At 41.7% G+C, this 24735-nt stretch overlaps 1 protein-coding gene across 1 annotated transcript in view; it reads right to left on the reverse strand.

Moving 5' to 3' along the window:
- Positions 1-1535: 1535 nt before the first annotated feature.
- Positions 1536-24735, reverse strand: part of LOC126407255 (pro-neuregulin-3, membrane-bound isoform) — a 521618-nt gene continuing 498418 nt past the window's right edge. The window contains exons 7-9 of the mRNA XM_050072014.1: positions 14163-14278; positions 10699-10884; positions 1536-2526 (exon numbers count right to left, since the gene is read on the reverse strand). Coding sequence (XP_049927971.1) covers positions 1851-2526; positions 10699-10884; positions 14163-14278 — 978 coding nt within the window. The 3' untranslated portion in view covers positions 1536-1850. The remainder of the gene's footprint in view (positions 2527-10698; positions 10885-14162; positions 14279-24735) is intronic.

Genomic DNA, 24735 nt, shown 5'->3' on the forward strand with positions numbered 1-24735 from the left:
TCCCTTCCTAGTGACAGTCAGGTGTTTTTGTGCCCGAGCATAACCGCAGGTTAACCACAGCTTGTTGAGAAGCGTTAAGTTTTAGTTTTAGTGTGTCCCCAACAACATTTTAAGCAGAAAAAATGGCCTTTTCCTCACCATACCAAAGTTTTTTTGTGCCTAAACACAACCACAGCATCGTTGAAGCGTAATCCAAAGTTTCAACAAGTCAGCTACATATTAATGTACAAATGTAATATATTCATGGTTAGCAGAAACGTACAATGCAAACATTTTTTCCTGGCGACTGGGTTGGTATAGTGTTGCATTTTGAAATAAAAACAATATTTATCACTGACCTCTGTATTCTAGGCAGCATGGTGAAAAGAGGGAACTACCAGCTAACATTGTGAAAACTGGTCTCAAGCCAGTTTAGACCAGTTTGTGTGCGAGAAGGCCAAAGGACACAACCAGCATATCAGTGTAAACCAGACTGATGTTATCCAGCATGCATATTTCGACAGGGTCAAAATGTCTTATAAGCAATCAACCAAAAACAAGTGTTATTTTGAAAAAAATCTTTACCAGAATTGCAACCAATTTTTTACTTTTTGTCACCAGAAACATTTGGCTGTCAGTTCATACAGAGATTCAAAAGCTTCCAATTCATAGGATACAACATAGAGACATTTATTTGTTTCAATACCCAAACCACGTGGTTCTCCCTCCCATCAGCCCCAGAAAGCAGCATTGTTCATTAATAACCAAAAATGGAAAATAAAAGAAACTAAAAAATGTCAGATTAGCTCCTGTGGTGCCTCGTAGCCCTCTGTCCTTCCTTTGTCCTTCTGTCCATTCATCCGACCATCTGACCAACCATCCAACAAACCAAAAAATAATGCACAGGTGAGTGTGTGCGCATATGTGTGTGAAAATATCATTTGTAACAAAAACAAAAATAATCTAGATTGGTTTGAAACGCTGGCCAAAAGGGAGTCAGCATCTGTGCTGTCTTTAACAATCCGCCCTCCCGAATCTGACCAACTGTAGAAGAAGTTGTTTCCTGTTTTTTCTTCTTCTCCCTCTCTTCCCTCGCTGCACTTGAGCACACACACTCACACACACACATACACACACACGCGGCCGGGGAGTTTTTGTTTTGTATCGTAAATCCTCAAAGTGTTGTTGGTAACCACAGAGGGCTGTACTGTAATTCTTGGCTGGGTAGACGAGTTTTCAAAAGGCCAGAGGGGGGAAATTGGTGTGGAGGCTCCTTCCTTGTCGGCCGCTTTGGATTCCGTGCACACTCACAGAATCCGACTCACGGCCGGCGGACGTGCGGCTGGACGTTAATGAAGTTCCTTCGTCAGAACTGAGCCAGAACCAAAATGTGACAGGGTTAATACAAAACAGGGAGGAGAAAAATAAAAGAAAATAGTTACATCATTCCTGTGTTCTTCAACTTTGTACTTGGTCACTTTTTGAATTCCATATATTTATATCCATATATATTTATATATATATTTATATATTCTTTTTACAATTAAAAACACCATGGAGTTGACAGACTATTTGGTTTCTTTTTGTCTAAGTAGAAGTGTTTCTCTTGTTTTGTAAATAAATGCATGTAAATATTTTTTTTTCTCTTTTTCCATACTGTCAGTCGGTGTAAAGGCGGCCACTCGAGAAGTGTTTGTATGTTTGTATCCATACAGTATGCATATCATCAGCACATTTTCAGAATTTCCATGATATTACATTTTTTTTTTTTTTTTTAAATTCCGCATTTCCATTCGCGTCCCACAGATGCAGAACACCAGAGTCTGTCAAACACTGTCAAACCGAAAGTGAATGTCCTAAATCGTGTCCTCTCATTGGCTGGTTTGGCCCAAGTCTCTGTGTGATATGCTGGGGCTGAGTAACTGGGTCTGCGTGGGTCCGTTACAGCTCAGCGCCCCGGCACTTCCTCCATTAAGGTTCAGGAAGCAAACAGTTTCTCTGGCCTCCACCAGCGTGGCCGTCAATCCGCTGCTGCTGATCCCACCTTCTTCCTGCTTCCTGTGAGCCAACGCCAATGCCCTGAGCTGCTCCTGCGCCTCCTCCAGCAGCAGCGCCACCTCATCCTGCTGCTGACCAATGGCGGACGAACAGGAAGAAGAAGACAAAGTGGCGTGTGCTGCCTTCTCTCTCCTTGCTTCCTTGCAGGGCATGGCTCCACAGGTGGATGACATCGCTGTGGTCACCGGTGTGACGCTGGTTTGCATACAAGACACCTCGTTGTCATGGTGACACTGGACGGAGGGGATGATGGGGATAGAGCAGGAGCGAAATGGAGGAGGCGGGGAGTGGCTGTGACGGCGTCCAGGCCTGCGCAGGCTGCGGGTGGTGGGGTTTGGATCGTTGTGCTCGGATGGGGCGCACGGGCCTGAACGCACCTCCATGCGGCCACTCCAAGGCGACGATGTCTCCATGGAAACAGGAGTTTGCATATGTAGAAAGGCATCTCGTCTGGGGTCGTCACATTGGCTCTCCGCTTGCATTTGGCAACTAGAGAAGATGGGGAAACAGGAAACGAAGGCAGACAGAGACAAAAGGAAGAGAAAGAAGGTAAGGTTATTCAACTGGAGAAAAACTTCCTCACTTCACCTAGAGAAGAAGTCATTGTGTCTTAGAGTGCGATTTCGACTAGATCGCCTTTTCAAACTCCCACGCTGAAACCCTGGCAGAATACACAGAGGGACAGCTCTCCGCCCTTTGCCATCTCACAGGCTAACCGAGGATGCTGAGAGGAAAGAAGATGGGCCTGACATCTTTCTTTCATCTCTTTATATCTGAGTCCGTGCACACACACAAAAAAAAAATCCAAAAAACTCAACTCCCTTATATAAGCGAAGAGGTAACAGAGAGTTCACTCTTTATATTATTGATTTAATGACTAAGTATGTTGAAAATGAGAAGTGTTGTTTTAAAGTTTAAGGCGTTCAGCTTCGGTCAAGGACGACTGAAGTAAATAGGCGTCACGTGCGGTAATTTCTATCGATTTTTTTTTCCTTTCAGTAGTTCCAGTTTTAGGTCAAGACCATTTGCTTTGTTTGAAAATCCTTTTTGAGTCACTCTTTCTCGGAGATTGTATAACTGCACTGATTCGTTGATCTTTTCTATATTTTTCAAGTTTTTTAATCTCAACTCTCAGTCATACCTGCGCCTGCATCTTCCGCCTCTATTTCCTCACCGCCCTACCCGTCTAGCAGATGTCCTCCGTATGTGCACATGTTGTTTTGGTTTCTTCTCATATCAAGTTATCAACCTATCCCCATTTGTGCATCCTGCTCATTTAGCCTGTCTGACCCTGTTAGTGTCAGCCTGTTTGTTCGCCATCCTTGAGTTCAAACTCATAAATTAAACTGTTCATTTCTGATATCTTGCTCGTTCACCATTTATGGCTAAATTTACATGACACAAGAAACCAGGATACAAGTAAAAATTGCAGTTTGCATGTGTTCACAGATTTCTCCCCTCATCCCGACCATAAGGGGAATCCATAGTTTTTCCTTAGATGTGAATTTTATTCTTCAGCTGCAGAAACTGAGACAATTCAGAGTATAAAACAGCTACTATTCTTTATCTTAGTATCACTTTCACTTTGGTTGGACTTTGGATTTGGATTCTTTGAATGACTCTAAATGTAGAGATGCACCGCTGTGAGTAATCGTGTTCTCTGGCACCCCACTGCACTGCTCCCTCAGCAATACTTTCCCTATCTGAAGCTTTCATGTGATATTTTAAAACCTGCATTAAAAACCTTGTTACATGTATGTAGAGTATATCAACCCTAGAGAATAACAGTATTGGATGATTTTGTATAATCCTGAATTACTTGTAGTGCCAGTGTTTTTGAAGACATTCTACAATATTGATGCTTGCCAACCATGGTACTGTTAAGGTAGTGAAAAACTGTGGTTATGGCAAATAATGGGAGGAAAAAAGCACTGAACAGGACAGCAAGGCCTTACAAAGAGTGGTCTGTTCAGCTAAACATACTATAGGTGCTTCTCTATCCTGCCTGAAGGATGTTTACACCAGGCGCTGCAAAAATAAGACCAGGAGAATCATTTAAAATCCCAACCACCAACATAACTGCCTTTTTTTCCCAGCTGAGGTCGGGAATAAGGTACCAGTTTCACCAGGCCAGGAGGAGCTTCTGCCCCCAAGCCACAAGGATCCTAAATAAAGACCCCGCCTTTTCCAAAGCCTAATCCCCATAGACACTTAAATATGCCACCCCCCAACACACATTGGCAGCGGCGCGCAGCGGCACCGTCGACACTAAAGTGTATTTCCCACCCCAGCCCGCTAGGTGGCTGTACCTACACTCGTTGCCAACGGTTGCCAACTGCTAGTAACGGAAGAATAAGAGGAAAAACTTTGAGGCAACAACAACTTAGATTTCACGGATGAGTTTCTTATCAAAATTGGCTTATTAAAAATGTGAAAAACTTAATAACGTTAAGCATTCTAAGCATACAGCGGCCGAGATTTACATAAAAAGCCTTTTATGCCTTTTCTCGCAGCGGCGGCCACGCTGGAAATAGAGCAGTGGGCTGAAGCAGAGTGGTGTGGGTTTGCTCATAGAATATAATGGACGCAGGCGTTTTGACGAGCGGCGTATGGCGGCGGTGTGTGTTGCACTTTACACTGAAATCACATTTTATGATTTTTATATGATAAATAAATTGATTGATTGGTTTACTGGTAAACTATGGTTAATGTTAGGAAACGATTATGATTACACCCTTACTTTCCACCTTGATGTACAAGGCTACGTTCACACTAAATCGGGCATTGTGGCAAAAAACTAGTCCTCCCATATATTTGAATGTGGGTAGTGCGTCTGTGTTGCAGTGGTACGGTTGTAGGGGATGGCAAAAAAATAAATGAACAAAACAAAATAAACAAAAAAAGAACCCCCACAATTACTGCTGTGCGATTGTATGCCTCTGTGTACCAGTCAAGTTGCACTTACAGTTTATATTCATGTCTATGAAAACACGGATGGTTCACACACATCGTTCCCCACGGGAGCACAGAAGATCTATACAGTCAACACAGCAAGGTCACAATGACCTTGACCTTTGATCTTCCACCACTGAAATCTAATCAGTTCATTCATGAGTCCAAGTGGGCGTTTGTACCAAATTTGAGAAAATTCCCTCGATGTGTTCTTGAGATATTGCATTTACAAGAATTAGACGGATGTAAGGTCACAGTGACCTTGACCTTTGACCACCTAAATCTAATCAGTTCATCGTTGTGTCTAAGTGGATGTTTGTGCCAAATTTGAAAAGATTCCCTGAAGGTGTTCTTGATATATCACGTTCACAGAAACAAGACACATGATGTCACAGTGACCTTAAACCTTTGACCACCTAAATCTAATCAGTCCATTGTTGGGTCCAAGTGGATGTTTGTGCCAAATTTGAGGAAAATCCCACAAGGAATCTTGAGATATTGTGTTCATGAGAATAGGACGTATGGACGGACAGACAACCTGAAAACATAATGAAGACAAATATCCAGTTGTCAGATGGGTAGATGACTTTCTATAGTTGGTCTCCACCCTTTTAAATGACACTCCACCATCCTGTGTCTGACTGCTGCAACGAAACACCAACGTCAAGCTCTGATCAAATGATCAACATTTGTTGTTTGGTGTTGACTTTAGCAAAGCTATACAGTACATATAAATCAGGCTGATGATGTGTTATCTGCATTTGAGTCTATTACGCTACATTACACCAAAGTCTCTGTTCAGTATCTGGGTCTTGACCTAACTTCCCTGAGCCCAGACATAATCTCTCTCGCCCTCTTTCTAAGACTGACCATGCCCTTCTGTGCTATCAGTGTCTAAATCCAGCTGCATTCTGGAGCAGGGCCTCATTATCTTTGTGTAATAATTCATAATCCTCTGCAAACGCTAGCCTTTTCTGCCATGTCAAAATCCAACTTGGAGTCCCTCTCCCTTATAATACCTCATCACACACACTTATGCTCTCCATCACGGCCTGCAAAAATAGTGGTGGGAGGAGAAGGTGCCTTTTCAGACTCCAAGGAAATCACATCGTCCCTTTATCGCCGCAGTATTTTTCAGAGAAATGAAAATCTCACCAAAAAAACCACAGTGGAGATTTAGCGGGCCCACAGAGAGGATCCCGCGAGCGATAAGAGAGGATGATGCGAGGGTGCTAATTCCCAAGATAACATTCACAGACAAATCTCTCTTTTGATGTGTTGAAACACAATCAGATTGCAAAAATCTATGAAGCAGAGTTCAAATATAGACCCTGGAGCGACGAGGGAGCAGCTAGAGGGGTATTACAGAGAGATTGTGTGCAAGTGAGGTGAGATAAGTGACTGGGCTTTTATCTTTTACAGGAGCTCATTACATGTACAAGTGTTAACAGTCATTTTCATTAATCCATTCCCCCACGGATAGTTTCTTAATATATCTCATCTGTTTGCTGCTAAAGTCAAAGTTAAATCTTTATGTAATGTGATGCAGCGACCTTGTAACACTGAGAAATGTTCCAGAGAAGCAACACATGAGCTTTTTTACATACATGTAGATGTGAACACCTACACAAACACAAACAGCTGCTGTCAAACTGAAGGCTGGGTATATAACATCTTGCAAAACAAACTTAGAGAGGGAGGGTGAAGCCGACATGTTTCTGAAGAAATACTGCAAAGAGTGGGCAAAAATACAAAAATGCATGCAGTCCCTCCGTCAGCCATTTTGGAGACAGCTTTATCTTAAAATAGTAGTAACAACACAGGACATTCTGTCTCCCTGTCAGCCATTTTGTTGAGATAACACTAGGCTTTCTCTAACAGGCATGGAATAGAACGGGCAACCTTTCTTTAAAGCCTTTTCTAGCTGTCATGTGCTATCTGCACACTCCTCTATCACATCCTTTTACTGCCGCCGTTTCTTTCTTCTTTTACTATATTTTTGAACGCTTTGCGTCTGTGTCAGAATGGATTCAAACTGGTTGTCTCTCTATTTCTGTCTCTGTCTCTGCATCGCTCCCTCAGTCTCTATGCAGTCATGGTCAAATGTCTCCATGGCAACCCAGGCTACCATACTATGGGAGAGGGAGTCTGTCGTCTCTCTGTCCATCTGCTGTTATGTGCAAGCGTACGTTAGAGAGTGAATGAGTGAGTAGGTGAGTGAGTGACTTTCTGAGAGAGTACTGTATGACCTCTTGCCTTCTAGCATGACCTGTTCATCTGTCTGTCCCAAACTAAGTCTGATTTCATGCTCTAGGGGCAGGGGCAAAAATAAAAAAAGGGGTCTAAGCAGAGCAGCATTCAAGCAGCACAGAACACAAAGTGTTCAGAAGACATCGGAGCGACCTGAGTGAAATTTCTACTGAGCAGGGGACATTTACAGTGACCACATGACATATGGGCTGACCAGGGGATCATTTGGACCAACCAAAGGTCATTTCAACTGACCAGAGAGGCACTTTGGTTGATCAGTGGACACACTACGTGATCTGAGGACCATAAACTGTAGAAAGAATGGACGTAGCTACCGTGACGTCAACCATTGGTTTGTGGACTCCCATTTTGAAGCCTTGAGTTCAACAGTTTGTCACCATCTTGGCTTTTTGGAGCCAGAAGTGACCATATTTGGAAGGGAGGCTGGCACTTTGGAGGACAGAGGGGTCGATCTGAGTGAGAAGCTGAGGACACTATTGGCAAACAGCCTGTCACTCACAGTGGCCTGCCTGTAATTATGCGTAACTTTAAGCCTTGATAAAAATCCAACAATCACCGATTTTCGCTACCCGTAAGATTGTAAAGCGTGTGTGTTGGATTAATGTAACCACACGTGTTTGTTGTCGAAGAAAAAAACAAAAGCCAATTCTCTGTGTTTTACGGACGTAGTGTGTTTATTTTGAAAGAGACTGTATGCAAAGTGTAGATTTCATGTGAAAATGGCATTGTATTTTGAAAACAGACAATGCATGTAACAGGCAGAGGTTGACACGTGTCCGAGAACATCAACAACCAACGCACTCAGGGTACCTTGCACGTGGTTGTAGGAAGTCCACGACCAAATGTCAATATGTTACAATGTCAGAGTGAGAAAGTGTTGGTTTTGGAGCCAGCCTCAAGTCGCCATTCAAAGAACTGCCTGCTGCCTGCTGAGGACATATGGATAACCCGGAAGATAGTTGGGCAAACCAGAAGACCCTTTGTCTTACTAGAACACAGCTGAGTTAAACCAAGGGTACCTGGGCAGACCAAAGGAGACTTGAGCTGACCAATGGACACAGGGAGCCCTGTCTTACATTTGGTGCACCCTGGCACACAGCGCAGCATAACTGTCATTGCTAGTTTCAGACCAACACAGTTGTCATTCTCAGGGCCAGCGCTCATGTGTAAATAGCAAATGTACTTGCACCCATGGGCATGTACATCTTAAACTGTGGTGTGGTCAGGAGCATTTTCGCCACATTGCTATTTCGAGGCCGCAGAAACCAACTGCACCATTGAACAACAAATACCTGGTCTAAAGGCAAATGTGCAGTAGTTTTCTGCTATTTAAAGGGCACATTATTTAGATAGTAAGATATGCCTAAATATGCGGGTCCACAACATGCCTACACTCTGCTTGTTACACAGGGACACGCAGATGGGTTGCAGGTGGATCAAATAATTCCTCATAATGAGGAAAATGATTACATTCAGTAAAATGTGAACATAGCAGATAGCAAAGCAGAGCTGCAGAGCTGCTGTTGGACTCCCCATTAAGAGAGACCAAGTGCACATTTACTCTTGAAGAGCAGCGTAACTTCATTGATTATTTCAGAAGCTAAAAGTTTAGTTCTCATTCCTCTGTCAAGTTTCTAACTGCAGTTTTTAGCTGTGTTGCTCAAATGTCCCACAACATTTGCTGCAGTGACATTACTGCCCTCACTGCATTACTCTCAGCAGAAAACTGCTTGCTTCTCTAGTTTGCTGAATCTGCCATGTAAATAGCAGTGCACCAGGGGCATGCACACCTGGCTCTTAAAAGGAGATGACACTCTCTCTTTGTTGAGTTCAACAACACACAACACACCTATGATTAATCAAGAAACTAAAATGCAACCCCTTTGCCCCTTGTGCCTCACTCTGCACCAGATTATGCGCCGTTGCAAAAGTGGAGCTGGACATGCCCCACTTGCGCCATGCAATTTAGACCATGCGCTATAGATCATTTAAATAGGACCCAGGGACACTTTGGGGGCACTTGGGCCAACCTAAGGACACTTGGGCAGCCCAGACAGCACTTACACTGACCCAGAGCTCACTCAAATATGGACTTTGGGTTACTAGAGGACACTTGGGCTGACCAGAGGACACTTGAGTAGCACTGGGGCCGATGAGAAGAGCACTTGTGTTGAGCAGATGCACTCTTAAGCAGCTCAAGTGTCCCTCTTTAGTGACATTCGGGCAAAAATGAAGCATGAAATAACCTGTTTAAAAAAAGATTAAAACAAAAGGAAACTTAAGTGCTTGGAGCAAAAAGAACATGCATGGTCATTCCTTTGTCCCCTGCTGTGTGCACTTCATTGAATTTAATGCATGCATTTGTGTGCTCAATGTATGCAGAAGTGTTTTTTTTTGTTGTTGTCCGGCTATGTCTATCTGCTTTACCTCTTTCTATTAGTATGCATGTAGGTCATGTGGAGCTTTATCCCAAGCAGGGACTGCTGGGACCTGAACGCTTCAAGTGAGGCTTGCCAGTCCAGGTGGGTAAAGCACTGACTCATGACCCACCAAAAATGGGTCAAAGCACAGCGCCTTTCACACTGAATATATTTCTTGCTAATCATGCGCGCTGATCATTTGCATTTCCCCCAGCTGCTTTGCACATGCTGTTTTGCCTGAGAAGTGTAACCCTACTGTGTTACATTTGAATGCTAGGATTGAATTGTTGTCTACCTGCATTAAAAAGCTGAGAATCAGAATTTAGCGCAGGCTTGACAAGATGTCAGAGAGGAGAAGGAGAGAGAGAGGGAGGAATCTGGATGTGCAGCCTGTATCGTGTCCTTAAAAGCACAAGCACCAGGCGAAGCAATTCCTTTGAACTCATGCCACTGTACTGCAGACCACAACATAACGTGACCTTGTTTTTATCTTTGCTCAGCAGATTGGAAAACAAAGGGGTGGAGGGGGGGAGTAAAGGAGGTTAAAAAAAAGACATGCAGACATTTTTTTGGGAGGAAAAAAAAAATCACAGAATTGGCTTTGAAATATCCACTCTTGAAATGAAATCCGAAGCTTTGTCCATGGCAGGCTTGTATTTTTCAGTTAGTGGCTTTCATTGAAATGACTCAGCACATTGAGGATACAGCAAAGAAGTAAAGCGGAGACAGAATGAAAGCAAGAAGAAAGTGAGGATAAAACCTTAAAATACTCCAGATCCTTAAGCTGTAATTACACCTAAAACAGCCTCTGCCTGTGTGCACAGTAAGAGCCTGTAAACAGAGTAAGCTTCAGTTGTCTGCATTACACTGAAACATTGATAAAGTACATATTGATGTATGCGCACATGAAAAGATCAAATATAACTAAAATGTCATACATCATGAAGCTGTGTCAATTATTTTAAGTTAAAAAACTGTAAAGTAATTGTTTTTTAGACCTTCAGCTCATTCCCCTCACCCTCTTTGTGCCTCGGCCTCCCTCTCAGATGAATCTACTTCCTGGAGGTGTTGGTAGGCAGGGCCTGAATACTTGGATCCTCCAATTGGATTTAGCCGTCCCCTGGGTATGGGCGGGGTCCTGCGTGGTGCTGACCAATGGGCTGCCCGGGATCTCTGATCGGGGCTGTGAGACAAGGAACCACTTCTAAGAAACATGAAGAAGAAGAAAAGATTCAGGAGTTATTGTTTATTAGGAGATTACTTTATTTGATGCATGTTGAGTATGAAGTCATCAAGAACATACTATCCGTGTTTTCTACAATTTGTATGTTTAGTCTCACACCTATACATGGAAATCAATAGTCTGCCTTTGGTCCATCTACTGATAGACGATCATTTATGTAAGAATACAGATCCCCTCCATCTGAATAGTTTTTTGTTGCTTGACACACTTTAGTTCATCTAAATGTCAACATACTTTAGCACTATTTAGCTGTACACATTTTCAGTATATTGTTGTAACAAACTGTTCTATATTGTTTGTCTCTCTTGAGTTGCCATGTGAAAGTTTGGTGTGAAGAAAAACAAATGGGCAGCAGTTGCTGTTGGAGCCGTTACGCCACCTTCAATACCGTTTATTTTTTTATTTATTATTCAGTAGGGCTAACCCAGGATGCTCAGCAACATTGTCATGATAGTCAATTTGAGAATTTATCAGCAGTGAGGTAAAAGAAATGTGAAACCATGCCAGCAGTGCAAGGAGCAAAATCTAAATGTATCTTCATCGATTGCTTAACACAAAAAATAAAAATATCTTCTGTGTTTAAAGATACAGTTAGGCGTGAGGTCTTCTGTGGTTTTAATCTTGGTGTTAAGGCAAAGATAAGGTTATTAAACAACTTTTTGGGTTATGGTTTTGCTCCATGTAGAAACAACCCATTGAGAACAGATGCGAATGCACATCAGGACCATGACAGGTAGTGTTGCTCAGAGTCAAGGAAGGGTCATTAAATGGCTGAATTTCAAGGAGGCTACGTCATCCAATCCTGCAGAAGGACTATTTCAATGTTAAGGATCCTTTGATTTCTGCCAAGGATCGAGTCCTTTCTTCAGAGGATTTTCAAGGGTGCATGTGTGTATCCTCAGTGGGCATGATGTACCCCGCAATATCTCAAAATTGAAGGCAGGGCCACTTCTATGACACACACCTGGGCATTCACTAGACTGCTCCAATGTGGGTTCACCAAATGCTAGGTCTTAGTAGGACCTGACTTGGAAGGACCAGTCCCACCAAGGAAGTATCCTTAATTTTGAGAAGCACCAACATAAGGCACCACCCCTCAGGTGGAATACCAGGTTTTTAGTAAGTCCCATTATCTGGTAATGCATCATGCTACTGCCACTGCTGGTGTTCTCTCTCTGTTTGGGTGAACTGCAATTTGGATTGTGTCCGATTATCTAATTTTGGTCTGTTTTGGTTTGGACCAATTTAGACCTGTGGTAAGCAGTTAAAAGAATAATCTCCTAAATCAAGTCTGTATCAACAGGACCACTGTTGAAAAGCTTTATTAAACTGGATTTATGTTGGTCAGTTTCCATAGTTATTCAGTTTTCAAGCCAATACTAAAAGGAACTGAGCAGCCCGGGAACTAAGCTCAGGAACAAAATCCCACAACCCTTTGGCACATTTCAGTATGGTCTTTTTTAATTAACTGCTGCGTGACTGTGATGTTGGAATGAATGTTGGATAGGAGACATACATGGGTGGAAAGGGAGGATGAAAAGTGGACAAAAGTTCCTCTTGTTGAAATGCGTGTATGGTTCCTGAGTTCCCAAAACGTAATTGGAAAAGATCCTGCAGTATAAAAGGGCTACAGGTACAGAGCGTCATTAATACGACCTCTGCTTAGTTACACATCCTTTAAGAAAAAGGGTTATTTGTGCCTCTTTGATGAATTAGTTCTATTACAGTAATTTGAAAGCATGGTGTCATGTGTATGTCCTCTTTGCTTACATAAAATCTCTCCAAAGAGATTTTGGAGCCGGAAAATGTGTAAGTACATTTTGACTTACTTCACTGAAGTAGCAAATGTCCTCTTCGGGCCCTCATTCATATTTAACTCTGCTGCTTTGAAGGAGAGATTTGCCTCTAAAAATGGGCTTCTTAGCCATAACAACTGGAAGCCCTGCTTACAGTCAGGCACTTAATAGTGTTGGCAGAGTTTTGTATAAAGGCATTTAAACAAGATATTTCCGAAACACAGAATTAGCCTTGGCCAGTTTCTTTCCGGCTATTTTGGACTGTGGCATCCCAACACACTCTGCTATCCTGACAATAGTGTCCAAGTCTCTGCCTAAGCCGATGCGACTGCAAACAAATAAACCCTGATCGCCCACTAAGAATGTCATTTGTGGTAAGAGGAACAGACTGCCAGCCAAGTTATCTTGTGAACGACTCTGCTGTTCACCGTGAGTGAGAAATGGAAAGAAAGGAGAAAGAAAAGTCTTGCGGGAGTTTAGCCGAAAGGTTAGAGAAGTGGACTTTGTGGTTTGAAGGTTGTCTGATTGTATTTCTAGTTTGTCTGGGAAAATCTCTTCTCAGCCACTGCCTGGATCCCCTTGAAAAAAGCTGATTAACCCCTAGCTGCTCCAGTGGAGTTGCTTAGCAGTTAGAGGTAGAAAACCATGAGTGTACTGAAAGGCTCTTGGGTGTGAATGTCTGTGACTGAACAGCAGTGAAGGAGAGTCAAAAGAACGTTATGTGTGCATTTTACTCATTTCCCTCTGCGTCAACAGAAGTTTAAAAAAGGTTTTGTTTCATAGTGAATCCAAAATCATGCTGTCTGTCTCTTCCTCCGACACATAAAACCTTGAAACAGAGGTTAAAACTATAAAAGCAGAATACCAATGACGTACAAACCCAATCTGCAGGGGCTCCCATCTCTTTGGCTCAGCTCTGTCAGTGTGTTTGTTCATGTGTAGTGTAACAGAAAATCCACCCTTGGCAAAGATGTGAATTCTAACTCTGTCAGAAGTAGGCACACACGTGTGTGTTGGAGTGTGTTGCTGCTGATGAACATGCCAATGCTCTAACCCACCGCTGAGCAGTGTGAGAAAAAGCTCACTGGGATTTACATGTCTGCGCCGGCTCATAAATTCCCGCACATGTGTTTCCTCTTTTATCTCTGTCCCATCTCCTCCTGTGTTCATGACTGTTACAGATATGCTTATTAACATGTTTATAGCTTTAATTATAATTACTATCATTCTTCCGTAAATCAGCAATTAGCTTTGGCTGCAATGTAATGTGGATAATTCAATTTCTCTCTTCACTGCGTCCCGGCTGATTATAGGAAAGGACACTGAAGTTGCCTATTGTTGGTATAATTAGCATTATTACTGTTTCCTGCAGTCAACGGAGGGCGAAGCTGCATCTTCAGTGTAACATTACACCTGTGCTATATGTGCAATTAAATGTCATACCTGTGGTGTTTCACCGTGCCTCTGGAGCTGCTGGAGGGTGTGGTGGAGATGTTGCAGTGGGCAAAGCTGGACTCACAAACGTTTCCCTGGCGAGACTGGGAGGAGCGTTTGCAGTACTGCAGAGACAAACAAGAACAAGAGTTTTGATGCAGTTAAAATGCTATGAGGAATCCTTCAGATAAATTACTACCAATGATGTTAGAGACATTTATTTTTACATCATGCGATACAAAGTGTTCCCACTCAGTATAAAACTTCTCCTTCTTTCTAAGCAGGGTATATTGAGATTTCTTAGATCTCTTCTATTAACTCCTCCAGCTCTTTCTCACACACTGAGAGCCTCAGGGTGGGGAGTGCCTACAGCCTTGATTCTGGGAGCTGAATGTCAGAGACTAAATGGAGTCTAGTTACATCTATTTCTGCTTCTATTCCCACTTTTCCAAAATTATTCTTGCTTTTTTTGATAGAATCAAGAGCATTAACACGGCTGATTCTGTCACAAACCCTATAGCGCTGGTGACAGCATCACTGAGGTACAGATGCGTCAGTGAAGCCTGAACATGTAGCAGCTCGGCAAGAATAAGTGATATAGAAAACCTACAGAAGCAACTGCTGCACTGGGGATGTATTTATGATGTAGGTAAAAGGCGATTATTTGTTTTCAAGTTTAATTCAGTCTGCTGTGCCACAGAGGAATCTCTTGACAAACTACAATTTATCAAATAGTTATCTCACAGCCCAAACACTTTTACAAACTATTGGCATTGTACATTTCTGCAAACCATCAACACATTAACATTTATACATTTAATATTTGTCATATGTATCATGTGATGGTTTGCCTGACATTTAGGTGAGACACCTACAGAGCAATGTTCCAAACCAACAATCAACAAAACCAGTTGTTCTTTAGCAAGTCACCGCTGCATTTCCAGCTACTATATAGCCAGCAAACATCTTTTTTAAGTGAAACTTTGCCGTGTTTCCAATGGCATTTTAGCCACAGACAGCAGTTATTTTGTTTTTACCAGACATTGCTGTGTTTCCTGCTGGAATAGTGCCACCAAAACTGAGTAATACAATCCAAAACATGATCTTTTCCGAACCATAATCAACTGGTTCTGGCCTAAACATCACCACACATTAACTACAGCGTTGTTTAAACACCTGAGACTGTATAGACGAATTCGGCAAGCGATTTGTGTATGCTGCCTGCATCTTGCGGCGGCGCCATTGCTGCGGTGACATGTGTCAGTCATCAATTCATAATGCTGTCAGTGTGAACTTACTCTCTGGCCTCCGGTAACTGATGAAGGTATCTTAAATGAGTACCGATAGTAATATAGAGATTAATCATTTGTTTATAGCAGGAAAGATTAGACTAATAGGGAGATAATAGACTGTATCATTAAACACTGTGTAATATAACGTTAGCATACATTACGTGTGCTGACGTTAGCAAGCTAGCAGCGTGACATTTAATCATTACGGACAGGCTACGTGACCATCACATCATATTGAAGGCGATCGCCTTCAATATGATGTGATAGTCGTCTAAAAGGCGGTGTAAAATTTGCCCGACCCATCCGGAGCTCAGGTAATTTTGACCCTCAATCAGAGACCTGTAATTGCCGTTTTTCTGGTCATCGGAGGCCAGGCGATCAATAAAATATTCTTGAATACCTAAAATAAAACACAAACACATGCTGTTGTTGTTGTTTATAGTCACGTAGCCTGCCCATAATGATTAAATGTCACACTGCTAGCTTGCTAACGTCAGCACACGTAACGTATGCTAACGTTATATTACACAGTGTTTAATGATACAGTCTATTATCTCCCTATTACTCTAATCTTTCCTGCTTATCGCTCAAACAAATGATTAATTTCTAAATTAATATCGGTACTCATTTAATATACCTTCATCAGTTAACGTTACCGGAGGCCACTGTCTAACATCATCAATCCAGCTATTCATGATGCTGTCATTGTAGACAGTCAGTTCACAATGACAGCATAATGAATTGATGACTGACACAGGTCACCGCAGCAATGGCGGTGCCGCAAGATGGCAACATACACAAATCGCTCGCCGAATTCGTCTATAGATCATGGACGTAGCTACCATGATGTCACCCGTTGGTTTGTGGACTATTGTTTTGAAGCCCTGAGATCTGCATTTCTGCTGTTGCCATTTTGGTTTTTGGAACCAAAGGTGACAATATTTGGACAAGAGGGTGAGTTGTAAAAAAAGTCACCACCTGTACAGCTGTCATGAATATTCAAATTAGCTATAGACCAAAACTGTTTTTGTACTAGGCTGTAAACATTTTTATTTATGCAGTAATGTTGGATGTTTCAATATGAGGGTCTACGGGGTTTCAGTCAGTTTTGGTGCCAGCCTCAAGTGGCCATTCGATGAACTGCAGTTTTTGGCACCGGCTTCAATTTTCAGCTGCAGAGACTACCGCTTGGATGACACACAGCAAAGGGCTACAGGTTTGATTTGAACCTGGGTCACTGCTAAGGACTCAGTCTACATGAGGCGCACACTCTACCTGGTGAGCTAGAGGTCACCCCTCAACTGAAACATTAAGGGGAGAAAATCAAGCTAAAGCTAAAAAAGTTTGAATTGCGCCTAAGACAAAGCAATGGTTTCCTGACAGTTGCAACTGCAAAACAATGATGGTTATGCAACAAAAAGTCTTGCTAACAACACTTTATCCAAGAGCTGAAGACATTATTTATTTCACAGCCTTAAATTATTTAAAATATCTGACATTGGCTTTGTGGCAACAGCCTACACATATGCATGCATACATGAACATAATTTGCATATCAACCCATCTCTCTGTGTGTTGCCCTCTATAAGTGTCATTATCAAATAAATCCCATGGAATTAATCATTAATTAGCCCTTTCAAAGCATGGATTCATCACAGTGGGAAAGTTGATCAGTAAATCTATTCAATTACGCTGCCACTGCTTCTTTGTACACAGTATCAAAAACATATTTTATAAACTGGAAAATTTAAATACATGCAGATAAGGAGAATTAAGTATCACAAAAACAGCTTATATGCATAAGGAAAGATACCCTTTGTACATAATACATGAGTGTCTCATTCCTGCAACAAATACTTTCAGTTGAGTCCGGATATCAAATTTTTGTTAGTTCACTTTCCTCTGTACTCTGAGACAAAAGTCATAGCTTTTCTTCTCTTGTCTGAGAGGAGTAAATAAATCACTATGATAATTTTTGACTAGATTTATGAAGTCCTTCATTTTGCACAGAAATGCATTCTTTCTATAATGCTGCCATATATCTTTCTCTTTATTACTTTCATCCCCTTTGAATCTCTTTCTCATCCAGAATGATCCTCCCTTTGTCCCCTCTCCGTCCCTCTTCCCATCATGACAGGCTATCTAAATGAGCGCTGCTGTGCTACTATGTAAGTCCCAGGTCCTCCCTTTTCACTCTTGTCATGTTTGTCCTCGTCTCTGGAGAGACAAATACGCAATAAAACAAAACACTTCTTTGTTCTGCACTTCACAATACGGTTGACAAGGCAAACTCACTCAGTTACACGGCAGCAGAGATCTGCTGTGAACTCAAAAGAATGCAGGGCAACACAAGAAAGTGTTTTAGGCTTTAAAGTTTAAACACTTTAAGATGTAAGGAGAGTGGTGCTAGTTTGATTTCTTTTTACTACACAAACCTATCTGTGGTTTGCATCTATTTGGCAGTGACAGTTTTCTCTCCTCAGCATTTTCTCGGCTTTGTCTAGACAGTAACTGCTAGACTTTTGTAACACGAGGTAAGAAAGAGCCCTATTTCTTTGCTCAAGTACTTTTATGTCTTTAGACAAAGTTCTGAGTTTTCTGTCTGACTAACAAGGTTGTCACTGATGCAGTCCTTTTCTAGGACCCTCTGCAGGACACCAGCCTCATTAGTGTCACACACGTTGCTTTGCTTATGTGACCATTCAGACTTTTGAAGGCTGATTTGTTCTTATAAAACCATGACATACTTTAGTTCTTAGCCTGGATTCCTACTGTATATAGACTATCACCTCCACTGAAGCAGAAATGTAGATGATAAGGAAGCTGGTCCGTTAGGAACTCCGTGTGAGTGACTGTGAGTGTTGCACTTTCGCCCTCACAAAATCTGACTTTGGTTTCAGAGTGTCTCATGAGTTCAAATAGTGTTCATCCTGTCATGAGCTGGAGTCAGTCCACGTTGTACTTGCAAAGTTGACTTTGAATTTTACTCTTAAAGACTGTGGCTACATTGATATTTCAGGGGGGAAATACAATGATATTTAAATGTAGCCATGTCTTCAGAGATGTAAGATTGGCTAAATGTCTTTGATGGTTGTGACAGATCGAAAATGATTCTGGTTGGGCTCACTGAGGTGCTACAATGTTTGATTATTTCTACATCTGGCACAATTCTTCTGACAGTGCTAATCACATTTCCCACAAAAAGGGGAATGACTGACTGATATAAAGTGGTAAGACATAAAAATCAAGAAAACAAGGGGGAGATTGTTTAACTTTGGCATTACACAACACATTCCCATTCCCAACATGAAAAATACCGATGCTTGGTCTGTGGCGTCAAACTATGATGCTCCAGGCACCGTGTTGCGTCAGTTTTGGATGTTCCAGGACACCATGTCAACTTACACTTGTGACATGCATTGTGTCTTTTCAAAATAAACTTCTGTCTTACAGAGCCGGCGCAGACATGTTTTTGCTTGTTAAATTCATACATTCATCCATTGGTGTTTAATGTCGCTGGCAAAACACCTCCAAACAAGCAGGCAACAAAACTGAAGATACAGGCAGACATACAACTCAAAGTACAAAAGAAAGAAGAACCAAAACTAAACTGAAAACAAACCAGGATATCACAGTGAACACAGGGAAGAACTCAGGGAAGCAATCCAACAAGGAACATGAAAGACTAACGAAAGCAGGGGACAAAGGAGCAGAGAATGACATCATGAACACAGGGAACTGACAAAAGGGAAAGACACAGGTATATACACAAAAAAGAACTAATCACAACAACAAGACACAGCTGGAGCAGGTGGTCACGGGGAAAAGCGGGGAAACACAGAGATTGGCTGACAATGAAGACAACAAGGGTGTGGTAGGGGACACTAGGGAGCTAAGATCATGACAACTTTCTTCGATTTGAGCAACAAAACATACATTCATCACTAGTATAGCATAATGCACTAATGCTAACAAGTTGATTTTTCCTCAAAGGTTCAATTTAAATCTTGAAATTTCAAGTTTGTTCAACATAACTACTTTATTCTCAAAATGTGGCACTAATTCTGAAAGAACAACTTTTTTCTCATCACTTCTACTTTACTTTTGTAATGCAAAAAAAAAAAAAAAAAATCCTCTTCCTCTCATTTATAAACTCACCAGCCACTTTATTAGGCACACCTGTTCAACTGCTTGTTAACGCAAACAGCTAATCAGCCAATCGCGTGGCAGCAACACAATGCATTTATGCATGTCGACATGGTGAAGACAACCTGCTGAAGTTCAAACCGAGCATCAGAATGGGGAAGAAAGGTGATTTAAGTGACTGTGAACGTAGCATGGTTGTTGGTGCCAGACGGAGTTGGAAAAACGTTGCCTGGTCTGATGAGTCTGGATTTCTGCTGCCACATTCAGATGGTAGGGTCAGAATTTGGTGTAAACAACATGGAAGCATGGATCCATCCTGCCTTGTATCAACGGTTCAGGCTGCTGCTGGTGGTGTAATGGTGTAGGGGAGATTTTCTTAGTACCAACTGAGCATGGTTTAAACACCACAGCCTACCTGAGTATTGTTGCTGACCGTGTCCATCCCTTTATGACCACAGTGTACCCATCTTCTGATGGCTACTTCCAGCAGGATAACGCACCATGTCACAAAGCTCAGATCATCTCAAACATGACAATGAGTTCACTGTACTCCAATGGCCTCCACAGTCACCAGATCTCAGTCCAATAGAGCACCTCCACCTCATCATGGATGTGCAGCCGACAAATCTGCAGCAACTGTGTGATGTCATCATGTCAATATGGACCAAAATCTCTGAGGAATGTTTCCAGCACTTTGTTGAATCTATGACATGGCACTAGCAAGGTGTAACTAATGAAGTGGCCGGTGAGAAATATACAGTAATTGAGGGAGTGAACAGACCAGCCTATGTTGGATCTGTCTGCGTTCTTATTGCCGGACTTTCTTTCATCACTGCTCACTCTCTGGTGTTCTTATGCCGTGCACATCGAAGCTGATAACTGATACAGAAGCTTCCAGTGAACATTCATTTCTCAGCCTGTGATTAAACAATAAATATGAAGTTTTAAAGTGGGTCACTGTGCTAGCAACCCAAGAAAGTGGGTGACGATTATTCAAACAGAGACAGATCTGTTAACACTCACATGTGCTGTTAATTTATTCATGTTTAAGAAGGAATGACTGGCAGTATAATCAGCCCTGCTGGTCGTTGCTGAAGGAATCTCCAAGTTCACTGACTTAACAATGCTTTGTTTTTACAGTTACGGAGAGAGAAAGTCTTGTGTTTAACTTATTTATCTGTTATAGACTAATAAAGCGCTCTGCGTACCAGCTCAAAGAGAGAGAAGTGCCTCTAATCTATTAAAATTGACACTGTGCGGTTCAGTGTCCCTTTTGTTTCTGTTTAAAAATAGATCTAGGCTTCAGAAGGGCTGCTCAAGGAAAAACCGGAAACTGTGCGTGTGCCATACAGCAATACTGACTGTTTATAGAGGTCATCAATATAAATGTAATGTTTTCTTGCATAGCTGCAGGCGAAGAAACTCTGATCTCTTGCTCCATAAATGCATGCATATACAACAGGCAAAAGTAATCATTGCTTTGACAGTGACTTCATGCCGAGTCTGGACAGTTGTGGTGCAAAGGGGGCATATAATGACGCGTATTAAAGGATATACGTGTGTGTGTGTGTGTTTGTGTGTACTGTAATGGATGTTTTAATCTCTGAGATAGGGACTAGCATGCAGCGTATGCCTCTGGCACTGAGGTTTTTTAACACTGACAGACTATCCGGAGGGAAGCAGGAGATGATTTTTATGATTTGTGCGGAGATGCTGCCATCAATAATAGCTTTATAGCATTATAAACCAACACACATGGAGCTACACACATACACCGTCGTCTCCGATCAAAGCCTAGCAGAGCAGGCTCGGGACAGTCTTGTTCATGATAGAGACAGAGCAGTTTCAATTATGCGGCAATGACAGACTATGCAAAACACCTGTGGAATACATGATAGGGTGGTAAAACCTGATTGATAGAGAAAGATCGGCTCACTCAGAGCTGCTCTTCAGTTCACTGCTTAATCAAATACTTCCAACAAAGGGCCCTGCGGTGCTAATCAGGAGAGCTCATTTTCTGTAACAGGCCACTGCTGGATTGTTCTGCTGCCTTTGTCATGACCTACCCGATTATATGGGATGTTCATGCACACGTGCTTAAATGCAGCAAAAAATGTTAAAATCCCTGTAAAAGTTATAAAAGAAAAATTAAATAGGGATTTGATTGTGACAAAGACATGCGACACACTTGTGTGAGTGCACGCTCCTTAAACACCACTGACCCTGTGTTTGTTACTCTGTGTTCAGAAATTTGGGGAATTGATTGCCTGCAGACAGAAATCAATGTGAATCTGGGTGCGTAGGCACAAAATAAACAAATACAATTCATTTGCATGTAAGTTCCCCAAAGGCTCTGGCAGAAATCAAATAAATAAAACAAGATTTAAAAGCAACATTTATACACTAAAGATCTGCCTTGTTTTTCCTCAGCAATACATTCTGTAGAGTCGGTGAACAATAATCCGTAATTCATGAGCCAGTGCTAATAGAGCAATTAGCACAATAAGAGCCAAAGGACTAGTTTTAAAATAGTTTTCTATTATGTTTTGGCATAATGTGATTTTATTGTAGTTTATTCAATTGTTTATTATTGTATTATATTTTGATGTTTCTATTCATGGCAGAGATCATTAATGTGAAAATTAACAAAATTATAATTATCATAAATATGCAATATCATGCAAGGTCCAGTTTGTAGGATTTAGGTGGGTATATTTGCAAAAAATATGATAAAAAAAAGTATATTTTCTTCAGGTTATAATCACCTAAAAAATAAAAATCACTATGTTTTTTACCTTAGAATGAGCCGTTTATATTGACAGGTTTCTACAGAAGCCCAAACTGGACAAACCAAACAATGGCTCTAGACAGGGCCATTGGTGTTATAGCGTTTTTATGTCGACCACCATAGCTAGCAGCCCCTCTGAGATGTAAGTGTGTAAGTGTAAGTGTAACATGAAACTGCTTTATTCAGTGTTTTCATCGGTTTAAGTCACTGGGTTTGTTTGTTTTGGAGAGGAAGAGACGTCTGAGGATAATTTGGCTCCTGGTAAAAGCCTCCGGAACATCTGGATCCTAAGTTATACGAGAAAAAGGTGAGCACACATTAGCTGGTGCTGGGCCAGCTCCCCATCTGCAACGAGCCACAGAGCGTCAGAGATGCACTGTTTTGTAGTGTGAACCTGTTTTACTTGGTGTTTTTACCAGTTATAATCATCTGGTCTGTTTGTTTTGGTGAAGAAGAGGCCTCTGTGGATAATTCAGCTCTGAGTAAAAACCTCCTGAACAATGAATGGATCCTAAATGGAAGTTCATGCTTTGCACATGGGAGAAGTTTCAGCTGGTTGCAGGCTGCAGTCATCATCTCTGCTAGATGCCACTGAATCCTACTCACTGCTCACACTAGCACTGTAAACAAAATCAATTTAATTCAACTGAATTGCTGCCTTCAATAGATTTGCATGTTAGGGCCAAGTAAATCACAGAGACACTGACTGTATGAGACAGGAATCAATCATTACAAATATGCCTCTTAAACAGACTGTGTGAGCTTATTATCCTGTGAGAGACCAAGCTAACAAGCCAGTGCTGACCATGTGACTGCAGTCAACTGTGTTATTTAGTCATGATATTCCTGTATCAAAGAATGGCTGGCTAGGATGTTAGTGTTTTGCTAACCAGCTGGTTAAACAAAGATTCTTGCAAACAATATCTACATCAAAAAGCTGCCCTGCTGTCGTAAGGATGCATAGATGATCATCGCTGTGCCACTTTCTGGTATGAGTGTTGTATAATGCAAATGCGAGTCTCAACTAATGAATGAGAAAACAGATGGCAATCAATTGTCTGCCTCTCTTTTCATTTGGTAATTTGGCCAACAATGTCTTATCAAACAGATCTGGAAAAGTGTATTTTCTCAAAGATACAGTGTGACTTGGTGAAGCTGAAGTCAGTTGAAGGTCAGTCAGTGTGCTGTTGTAGAGGTTGAGCCTTCTTGCTGTGAGCTCAGGTGAATGAAGCCACATATTAACACAGTCTGAGGAGACGTCTAATCAGCCAAACTCTAGACACCTGTGCAGGTCTGCACTGGCTGTGAAAAGATAATGACACGTCACCTTAATGAAACTAAATTGAAACTTTCAATCAACTGGAGTTTTACACTGTGCTGTTACAGCAGGTTGGCTGAATATGTTATGTGTGAACATGGACCGCGGAGCGCAATTTCAAGTCACGCGGAGGGGGTGGGGGGGGCACATGCATTGAAACAGACAATATTACTGATGTATTAAATAATGTTGCGGAGCACTTTTTTCATCTACAGTACACGCATGAACACGAACACATGCTTGCTCAGATTAACCCCTCTGATCCCACTCTAACATTCACACACAACAGGCCAAGCCTATTTACACATAAACGCACAGATGAAACTATAGCAAACAACAAAGTACATCCAGTCCACAACCACAACCAAAACTCATCTTGCTGCCTTGAATCTAAATCAACATCATATTCATTATCATCACAAGTCAGCACTCATATCAGACTGATGTGCAGAGCCGCACACACACACACACACACACACACACACACACACACCCAACAACAAAACAAGTGCAGCTGCACAGTTACTGAAAAGTAACCAGAACGCTGAATTTCTGACCATTACCGCCCGCAACCGCAAAACTCTGAGAATTTATGCCCGCACAATAATAGAGATGCATTGATTTTGTGTCTTCTCCTGTCCCGCAGGAGAAAACACGTCATTTTATAGGCTATTAATAAAGAGATTCATGGGGTTGTTTGTTTTGTTTCCCTGGTCTGCATGTCTTTTGATGCACTGGTCAGGAATAGCGCTCCTATTTCGTTGTTTGATGCACTGGTCAGGAATAGCGCTCCTATTTCGTTGTTTTCATTTAGTTTTTAATGAAATAATGGCTGTTTCATATTCTATTCTCCTCCTCTGTATTGATTTATTATTCTACCTTTATATAATGACGCAGTGATTGAGGTTAAGGCAAGCCTGGCGCCAGGATGAAGTTACTGAGGGGGCGGTTAAAAATTACGCAAATCTTTATTATGCAACATAGGTTCACACAGTGAGTTATAAAGAGCGCACAGACGTACGTAATGGTCGCATGTAA

This window comes from Epinephelus moara, chromosome 19 (genome assembly GCF_006386435.1).
Source record: "Epinephelus moara isolate mb chromosome 19, YSFRI_EMoa_1.0, whole genome shotgun sequence".
Lineage (NCBI taxonomy): Eukaryota > Metazoa > Chordata > Actinopteri > Perciformes > Serranidae > Epinephelus > Epinephelus moara.